Source organism: Magnolia sinica, chromosome 4 (assembly GCF_029962835.1).
Source record: "Magnolia sinica isolate HGM2019 chromosome 4, MsV1, whole genome shotgun sequence".
NCBI lineage: Eukaryota > Viridiplantae > Streptophyta > Magnoliopsida > Magnoliales > Magnoliaceae > Magnolia > Magnolia sinica.
Genome location: NC_080576.1, coordinates 36,775,058 through 36,785,146, shown reverse-complemented (window position 1 = coordinate 36,785,146; position 10,089 = coordinate 36,775,058). Strand labels below are relative to the sequence as shown.

The 10,089-nt window shown below is 40.7% G+C and overlaps 1 protein-coding gene across 1 annotated transcript; it reads left to right on the top strand.

Annotated features, from left to right (window-relative positions):
* Positions 1 to 417: 417 nt before the first annotated feature.
* LOC131243030 (zinc finger CCCH domain-containing protein 32) lies at positions 418 to 7,533 on the top strand. The gene is made up of 3 exons (XM_058242085.1): positions 418 to 750; positions 4,319 to 4,429; positions 5,211 to 7,533. The coding sequence occupies exons 1-3, from the start codon at positions 637 to 639 to the stop codon at positions 7,206 to 7,208; spliced, it is 2,223 nt and encodes a 740-aa protein (XP_058098068.1). The 5' UTR covers positions 418 to 636; the 3' UTR covers positions 7,209 to 7,533.
* Positions 7,534 to 10,089: the final 2,556 nt, after the last annotated feature.

Here is a 10,089-nt window from a genome sequence, read left to right as displayed (position 1 = left end):
GTGTTAAAAATAAATAAATAAATAAATAAATAAAAATAAAAATTCCCCCTTAATAAATAAATAAATAAATAAATATAAATAAAAATCCCCCCTGCTCATAAGGTCACACAGACCTCTGGACGACCGGAAAACACAAATATAAATTTGATCTAAAACTTTCGTGGCCCAGGAAGTTTTCAAGTTCAATCCCCACTGTTTACTGTGGTGTGGTCCATTTGAGATTTGTATCTGTCTCATTTTTGGGATCAATCACTAAAATAATATGAAAAGATGGATGGACGGTATGGATAAAGAACATACATAATGGTAGGTCCCACATGGATTCGACACCACATAGTTGTCTTGTATTCGGGTCAGGAGCCAAACCGCGTGGTCGAGGTACACTACACCATCCATCCTGTGATGCGTCCGGACCGTACATTTCCTCAAACAAGAAAAGAGTGAGAAGCTGTGAAGGTTCATCTACAACAACAGCAGATGCAAACTCTCCTTCTCTCTGTATTTTTTCTCTCTTAGAAATCACATGAACGGATCTGAGGAATCTCAGATCTCTCTCTACTATTCTTCTACTACTCCAATCTCTTCCAAATCCATCCTTCCTCTAGTGATTCCGTAGAAGATCTCCGCCCCCAGATCATGGAATCCATCTCTCAAGATCCAAGCAACCTCAATCTAACGCCAGAGGAAGAAGCCGTCAAGCGCAACACCGACTGCGTCTATTTCCTCGCCTCGCCTTTGACCTGCAAGAAGGTGCTCCCTTTCTAGGGTTTCTACAGTTTTCCCTTCCATCCAATCTTCAATCTCCCTTTCTTTTCTATACATAAAAATCGGATTAGATTGCGGCAGCGGAATCGACTTCTTTTCGGACGTCAAAAAAATCGACTTTGTAAAAGAAAAAATTGGGTTTTTGAATTCCATCTTGGTATAGAAATCTGATTCTTTTAATCCTATGTGTGAAACAAAGATACTGTAGATGGATTATATTAGACTAGAATTGCAATGCAGCGTAAAAGACAGCATTTTTTTAAAAATATTTTATTGTGTGATTGTTTGCTTTGAATAAGGAGATTACAATATGTTGGGGGGATTTTGGATATTATAACTATTCCCAGTGGTGGTGTGTGGTGCTTTAGTAGATTGATTGTTTGCACATGATCGATTTGCGAGTTTATTAGAAAAAAAAAAAGGACTTTTGGTTTCCAATTGTAATCCGATCTTCATAGGAGCATTGGGAAGCTGATTTTGTACTGATTGTTTGGGATGGAGTTTTGTTTTTGGTTGGAAGTTTCAAATCTTTAGTGGACTGATTCTTTGCATGTGATCCATTTGTGAGTTTACGAGAAGGGACTTTTGGTGCCTGATTGTAGTCCGATCTTAAATAAGAACGTTAGGAAGCTGATATTATAGTGAGTGTTCATTGTGGAGCTTGGTCTTTTGTTGGAAGTTTCAAGTCTTTATTGATATGAGATGTTTGGGTGAGACTGTGAATCCTTTCTTTGATGCTTCTCTTGTTATATTGAATTGGTTTGTGGGGTCTGCTTGAATGTATGCTAGTACGGAAAGGAAGGGCGACTATGCATTGGAAGGTGTTTATGACTTTATGTATCTAGACATTCTGGGAGGCATGGATATGGATTGTATGTGGGTTATAATCAGTGTTTTAATAGCTACGCTTTTTAGCATGTAGCTTAGCCTTAACACTACATAACTCATGAAAATAGTTTAAGTCGCGTGTAGCTTACACTATATGATAATTTGTATACACTACACGCTACATAGCTTACATTATAAGTTATGTTTCAATACAATATTAAAATCAATCAATGTTTTCATAATTGGTTACATTTTTTTATATTCAATAAAAATTAGTTAATCTTTTCAATGCTTTTAGTAAATAATATAAATAACAATATTAAATGAGTTTTATTGCTCTTTCTTTACCTTTATATTTAAGCATTGCGCTTTCATAGTACTTTAGGTTGCGTTTGGTTGCACAATATATGATGAAATTTTGTTAAATTTCATTATTAGTTGGTCTAATTTGGTGCACAATATCATGAATTGGAGCAACCAAGCACCACCTTGATTAAAAAATTAGAAGCAGCGTGTAGCTTACACTACATGCTATGTAGCTTACGCCTCATGCTTCAGAGGGGTGAACATTAGGCTACACGTTATTTGCTATTTAAAACACTGGTTATAATATATATAATTGCAGTATGCAGATGATTTGAAATGTTTCAAAATTCTGAAGTTGAATGAATTTGTCACTTTTGGATCTGCCATAGTTCTATGTTCAGCCTTGGGGAAGTTTTCTGTGCAATCCCTGTTCCGTCACATGCACAGCAGCAGTAAATCCAAGTATGCTGCCCACCCGTGGGAGATGACAACCCCTCATAGATTTTCCACTTTCATGCGGCTTGCAGTCGGGCAAAAGATTCTGATGGTAGATAAACTTCAGAGGCATGGTTTGAGTATATCAAACAGATGTATAATGTGTAAATCGAATGAAGAAAGTACCTACCAATTTGCTTCTTCACTGCCTAGCTGCGGAAAGTTTGGAATTCTATTATCAAGGAGTTCAGCATAGCCAGGGTGAGGAGCATGTCACTAGAAGAATTCATCAGTTGGTGTGACAGCCTGACATGGTGATCTCATGATCCTATGGAACCTGGTTCCCTTCACCGTTTGTTGGCAAATCTGAAAAGATAGGAACAACAGGATCTTCAAGGATGGGCAGATTTCATCACAAGCCTCAAAGAGAAAATTAAAGGGTTGATTACTGAATGGGCAGCTGTCTTTTAAGCTCAGGGGTTCAGCAATGTCGGGGATAGGACGTGTATGGAATAATAGTGCTGGTTAGAGTTTCCAATGCCCCCCTGGTTAAACAATTCATTTAAATGGGTGCCCTGGGCTCTTCTTTGTCCCCCTATTTTGGCATTCGGCATGGTATGCCTTGATCTTCTGATCTTTTTTAATGATGTCTAGTTATTTGCTTAAAAAAACAGTTCTTTTCTTTTTGACTTGATCTTGAGGTGTTGCAGCATTTTACAACTCTGTGGTGCTAGATCCCTTTCCTGAGAAATCGATATTCTGCAATTAGCTTCCCCTCTCCATTCAACATATATGTGTGTGTGTGTGTGTGTGTGTGTGTGTGGGAAAAGGTACTATGATGCTTCCCATGAGGTTGAGCTGTGTGGGCACCACCACGATGTGTATCGGACATCCACTCCATCAGTCAGATGCACCCTTTTGTGGTGGACGATGGGCCTAAAAATCAGGCCAATCCATGACTTAGGTTGGCCACATTACAGACAACAGTTGAGAGTGGATACTCACCCATTGAAACCTTCATGATTGCTTATAGGGCCCACTGAGATGTGGTTCACACATCCAGCTCATCCATTGTGTGTATCCCACTTGGGATGAGGGATCACACCAAGTTTCAGCTATATCCAAAACTCAGGTGTGCCCACCAAGTGCTTTTAGATGTTTTAGCCATGATTTCACACAATTTCAGATGGTATGGCGCGCGCGTGTGTGTGTGCAGACCATCCCTGCTGCTTAGATCAAGGGCATGCTTGTGTTGAGGAACCTTGTTTTTACTAAGCTAATAAACATCTAGGAGGACAAAGGCCATTCACGCCATTCTTTTTAATGGTTCCATTTCCGTCAAATTTCCTTCCTGAATTTTCACTGGCTAGCTTTGGGGATCAAATGATTCTTATTGTCTATTCAGCATCTGATTCCTACAGCTAGCTGGTAAAGAACTTGACAATGGCTAAACAGCTAGCTGATAAAGAACTTGACAATGGCTATGTTTATGAACTGTGCTGGTTGTACTAGTAGATATTGGTGATTGAATCCTTTCGAAACCATTCTACTCGTTGAGTCTCAAAATAACTTTCTGGTTACATATATTGATCCATGCCTTCAACAGTTATGGTTATCTTTTCCTTTCTTGAGGTAATGAACTTTTATTTATTTATTTTTTATTATTATTATTTTAATCATACCTGATATACAAATGGTTGATGATTCACAGAAAGTACTTTCTTTCAGTAATTCATGAAAGCTTTTAGTCGAAAGAAATCCATGTCTCTGGAATATGATGATGGATTGTTGAGAAGTAGCAGATAGTGTTGACATGGATGGAAACAGACAAAACGTTTGTTTATGGCTTCTGAACTTAATCTGTAGTTTCTTATTAAAGATCAGATGAGGTCATATACCATTGTGCAATGGTTGCAGATCTGTTTGTTTTCATAATGTTTGACCTTAAAATTGCATCTAAGATGGATTTTCTTTTCCTACTCAGGGAAATGAGTGCGAATATCGCCACAGTGAAGCTGCTAGGATGAACCCCAGGGACTGCTGGTACTGGTTAAATGGTAACTGCTTGAATCCGAAATGTTCGTTCCGGCATCCGGTGAGTCTTCTTTCTGTTGTCTGCCCTTCCTGGTGTTCTTCATGTTTTTGTTGAATTCTTTTTTCTGAGCGGTTTTTTTTTCTTTCTTTCTTTCATGCATACATCTATATATTACTATATACGCAATCAACTGATTGCACATATGGCTCCTCCTTCCATGTCTATGCTGGGAGCGCATGAAATGCAAGTGGATGCCTGCTTCTATGTTATGCTTGTGAAAATGCTTCTGCTGCTTGTGTTGGTGCTCACTACTCACATTTAATGTAGAGTTTGTGTACCTCTACACGTGCTCTACATGTGGCCATACATGCAAATCTGGTATATGTGGAGGACATGCGATCCGTGAATGAGATGGGCCCGCTTGTGTACATGATTCTCAATCAAATATCAGGCCTGTATGATCATCAGGTGGGCCACATCAGTAAATATATTGTAGGTCATTTGGAATCTTTTTAAACTATCTGCTGTTCTTGTTCATTTGTTGCCCACCCGATGAGTTGATCTGCCTGATTTGGGGGTCAGGTCATCTCACGTAGTCGGGCCCACCTTTTGCATCGGTTAGATTTTCTCCACATTTTCCAGGTTGGCATGTGTAGGTGCATGTAAAAGCTCTTAAATGCATGTGTTTGTCAGCTTGCTCTTTCCCATTTTGGCAGGAACTTCGAGGGAGAAAAAAAAAACCATGACCATGCACACAGATGGTCAATTTTTTTTAATTTTTTTTCTGGATCAATATTCACTGGATAATTGAGTTTTAATTTCATTTTTTTTCTCTTTTCAGCGACTTGAGGGCTTGTTGGGAACTCCGGGGGCAATTGCCGGATCATCTCTTCCACCCTCGCAAACCACAACATCTGCACAAATACCAGCAGCACCTGCTTATAATTCAAATAAGCAAACCGTCCCTTGCATTTATTTTCAGAAAGGGCTTTGTCTAAAGGGTGACAGGTGCCCTTTTATGCATGGATCACAGCCTGTTGGTAATTCAGCTCCACAGCAGATGCCAAATCTTGCTACTACTGTTGCTGAACCGCCCCAGGTTCTCAAAAAGGCTACCACCTCCCTTGAAAAGTCCACCTCTCAGCAGAAAATTCCACGGGTAAATATCATAAAGCCAATTGAAGTGTTGCCAGCGGCAAGACCTGTTGCCCAAGCTGAAATCATGCTCAACAATGGAATAGCAGTTGCAAGAAATATGCCCCCTATCCCATTGTATGAAGAGCTTCCTCGACCCAAACCCTGCAGTATTCCAATCATCAGTGGAAATGCTGTAAGTAGACCTCTTAGCCATCAGATTCAGCCGCTAGATGAGCCTTTCCAGAATGGTACAGAGGCTGGGGAGTTCTTGGGTGAGTCTTCTCCTGGTTTCGATGTTCTTGTAGATGACGAGCTCGTAGACTCTGACTACTATCGCCCCGAGGATGAATATGGAAGAACAGCGGGTACCACCAGAAGGCGTTTGACCTCTGCTGAACAGGATTCTCTTGCTAAATTTGACAGGGAACCATATAATGATTTTCGGGATTATGACAGGCATGGACGGGTACAAGATCGATTCGGTTGGGAACATAGCAGGGCCTCTCCTGAGAGGGTTTTCGAGAGACCATCTATGGAAAGAAGAGGTTTGCCAAGGGAAGAAAGCCCTGATCGAATTGACAGGTCGGATCTGCGTCATCGGCTATCAAAGCAAAGAAGGGTTGATGGGCGATCGGCTGCTAGTCCCGATCGTCATGGCGGGTTCTATCGAAGGGATGACCGCCGTGTTGAGGAACAAAGATACGGGGGTCGATCCCGCAGAGACCAACAGCATTTTCCACTTGATGCCTCCATAAGCAGCCGTCTACAAGGCAGAATAATACTTCCAGGAAGGTCTTCACCAGATAAACCAAATGATTCACGTTCTGATAAAGAAATGGAAAGGGGTCGAAACCGGGGAAGATCATCACCAGGCAGGCCAATATCTTACCAGGGAAGACACCATGACAGAACCCGACGGACCCTAGAGGACATTGCTGCAGAGGCAAGAAACTTTAGGGGCCATCCGATCAGAAGAGATGAGAATGACACGTTAGATTTCTCCGGTCCAAAAAGCCTTGCAGAACTTAAAGGCGCAAAAGCTTCTGATAGCAGCAAAGACCGATTGACCAATAACACCGATGTTACTGCATTTAAGACCCAAGTTGTTGGGGAGCAAAAGAAAATGAAGTCGGGGAAAATGGGCCATCAGGAATCTGATGGTTCTCTTTCGTTCGAGGGCCCAAAGCCTCTAAGTATGATTCTGAAGAGGAAGAGAGGAGCCGAGACAGGGAGTGGCAAGGTTTCTAGTGATGGAGACAATAGCAGTCAGAGTGACAGAGCAGACCCAGTAGGTAGCTTAGCAACAGCAGTTACAGAAGCATCAGCTGCGCGTGCAGTAGAGTTTCAGAAAGAAGACCATGCTCACAGCAGCTATGAAGAACCAAGAGTTACAGCTGGCACAGTTGGGACAGTGGAAGGAGAAGACGGGGATGATGAAGGTCTGATCATTGCTGAAGGTGGAGAATTGGTTCATGAAGGTCAATCTTCTGCTCAGAAGGAAGAAATGTTGGAGATGGACGACGGTATGATGATCGAAACGGTGGAAGAAGATCAAGAGCCTGAGACTTCTGACCAAAGAGATGAGGAGTTTGATTATGAGGCGAACGAGGGTGGGGATGAAAATCCGGACCTGGAAGATGAATACTTGGACGACGACGATGGTGATGACTTCTCAAGGAGGATTGGGGCCATGTTGTCTTAAGAGAAAATACTATCAAGGTTGGTTTTTTGTTGTCACCATGCAGGACCGTCCCATCCAATGTAGTCCGGGCAGTAAGGAAGCCTTTTTCCCGCATGAATGAGCTAATTGGAAGCTAAAACTATGGGTGGTGGCAGATGGGGTCCAGGCAGGTTTGGTGGGCCTTTGTGTTTGTATTTTGTTTGCAGGAGATTTTTATTTTTTTACCCCCCTGAACTGGGTTCCTTTGGAATCTTGGATTTGTATTACACGGTGAAACGGATTCATAGATAAATTTATTTGGTTATCTATGCGTCTCTATGGATAAGTTTATGAATTTCCTTCTGCATTGGCTTGTTTGTGTCTGTTTATTTTTATTTTTATTTTTATGGATGTTTGCATTTATTTTTTTCATGGGCCCTGGCCTTTGCCCATACAAAGTCTGAGAATTTTGTCTGCTTTAGGAAATTATTCCCATGGAAACATTACGAGTAGGGCCCATGATTCAATTTTCCAAGCTGATGATACGGACTCCGCCTTGGATAGGATATGATGGGACAATCCTGTCACTTCAATTGGTGGCCTGATAATTTTTATTTTTTTATTTTTGGACATTGATAGATTTATTGATTAGGCTGCAGCCAAAGAATACAAAGGCTAAAAACTAAAAATCAAATTACAACTAGACTAAAACGTGAATCTTAGATGTTAAACACCCATTCCATGACATGAGATTTAGCCATTTGAAATACCTTCAAAACTTTTCCCTTTCGATTCTTAAAGCATTGTTCATTTCTTTCTAGCCAAAGAAACCATAAACCTGCAAGTAAACAAAGACGCCACACCTTCTTCCCAACATTTCTTATGCTCCCACCATGGTACATTAAGAAAAATTGCTCAATAGAACACATTATCACCTATACTATTCTAAATAAATTGATAAAAAAAAAAAAATGATCTGCAGGCTATGCATCTTAGTAGCACAACAAACAAGCATTCAGGAGAATCAACTTCTGCTGGATAAGGTTATCAACTGTTAACACTTTTTTGCTTCTCACTAACCAAGCAAACACCTCCACCTTTGGAGCACAACGCCAAATTAATGAAAGATATTGGAAGGAGCTCTTCATCATTGATCTCCCCACTTTAACAACTTAAAGAAGGATTACAGCAATTTTGACACTCAACAAAGAGGCTAAAGATTGGATGGTAAGGAATTTTTAAATCTGGGAAATTTGTCATTAAAGGTCCATCCATAGGTCCATTAGATCAGCTAAGTCCAGATTAATCAACATGGGCCCCACTGCAAACCCAATGTCGGAGGATACTACACATCAAAAGAGGGAGCCATCTTAAAAGGCTGTAACTACTGAGAATTTGAGACAATGTCTCTATGTATAATGAGAATTGCCCTGGGCAAAAAAAATTACACTATGAAACTCTCAAAATTAATTTTCAATTTTATCTATTTTCCTTTGAATATAGACAGTCTCCTTGATCATTTTTTTGCTGGCCATTGATTGAAAGTATAAGATCATCCAATCTTAAAGATTTTTGAGGCAGTCATCTTTCATCTATGTATCTCGTCAGATGCAAGTCCTGATGTATCCTATAAAAAAGTTTTTAAATGTATTTCAGCAAATTTCCAACTTGTTATTTCAAAACAATTAATCCATCTAGAGCTGCCTATGTGGCAGCCCTCTACCAATGTCACAAGCGTTTAAGATCGATGATGTGAGCTTTGCTTTGGTTTTTGGCATTTAACCTTTTGATGGATTCCGTTTGGGCTCCGCTTTCATACAAGTGTAGCTAACATTAGAGTATCTTAGTTTTGGGACTCCTCTTTTGTAAATTATAGCTAACTTCCGCTCATCTTGATTCTCGACCAAGACACGACGTTTGGCCCAGTTGAACCACTTCCATCTTGCTTCGATTTCTGCATAAACACATGCTGAGTATCTTTATGGATGTGCACCACGCATACAGAATCATATTACAAGCTTCAAGCAGAAAAGAGAGACCTATCATTTTTATTTATTTTATTTGGGGTGCAAGCTTACCATTGGATGAGGACTCACACTCCTGATTACAAGGCCTTGTAAACCCTAGGTGAATTGCCAGTAACCCTTCGTTATAAGGACCCCTCAACACCCAACAAAGCCTGATGAAAAAGTATCATGTGCTTGCATCGAAGTAAAATTTGGCAATATTGTCATTTCATACAAAAAAATCTTTGCTTGGTGCAAATTACTTTTAACCATTAATTACAAGGGCTCTTTAACTCCTGACAAACATGAACAAATGAAAAAACGTCACTTATATCAGTTAGTGAAAAAGGCAACATTGTTATTTCATCTATAGTGAAATATTTGATTTCCACTATGGGCTACATCTGATGCGTGGACGTGGATCACGTCAACCAAGAGTTACAGGGGCAATTCGCATCCCTCCCTAACATCTCTACCATTCACGGCCTGCATCTTGGGTAGTTAAAAAAGAAAGATCAAAGAATAATTGTTGGAAATGGAGGAGAGAGAAGGGTAGCGCAGTCAATCCCTAATGAGGCCCACTACTTGGCGCAGCTCCACGTATGGGGGCCTATATAACCCCTGCTCCCTCTCTCTCACATGTATCTCTCTACCCCTCATCCTCTGACTCTTTTCTCTCTCTCTCTCTCTCTTTTTTAATGAAAAGTCGGGCCAACCCTGTTTTGGAAAAAGCCGCGCCTTCCCTGTTTTGAGGAAAAGTCGTGCCAATCATGTTTTGGAAAAAGTTGCCCCAACCCTATTTTGGGAAAAGCTGCGCCACCCTTGTTATGCAGCCGCACTAACGTCTGAAGTGAGGGAACGGGATATAAGGTAAGATATTGTAGACACCCATAGCAGGTGGAACCTTAGCCGGCATT

Coding starts and splice junctions, on each gene's coding strand:
- LOC131243030 (XM_058242085.1), top strand. CDS start 637: ATGGAATCCATCTCTCAAGATCCAAGCAACCTCAATCTAACGCCAGAG. Junction 751..4,318: donor CGCCTTTGACCTGCAAGAAG/GTGCTCCCTTTC, acceptor TTTCCTACTCAG/GGAAATGAGTGCGAATATCG. Junction 4,430..5,210: donor AATGTTCGTTCCGGCATCCG/GTGAGTCTTCTT, acceptor TTCTCTTTTCAG/CGACTTGAGGGCTTGTTGGG.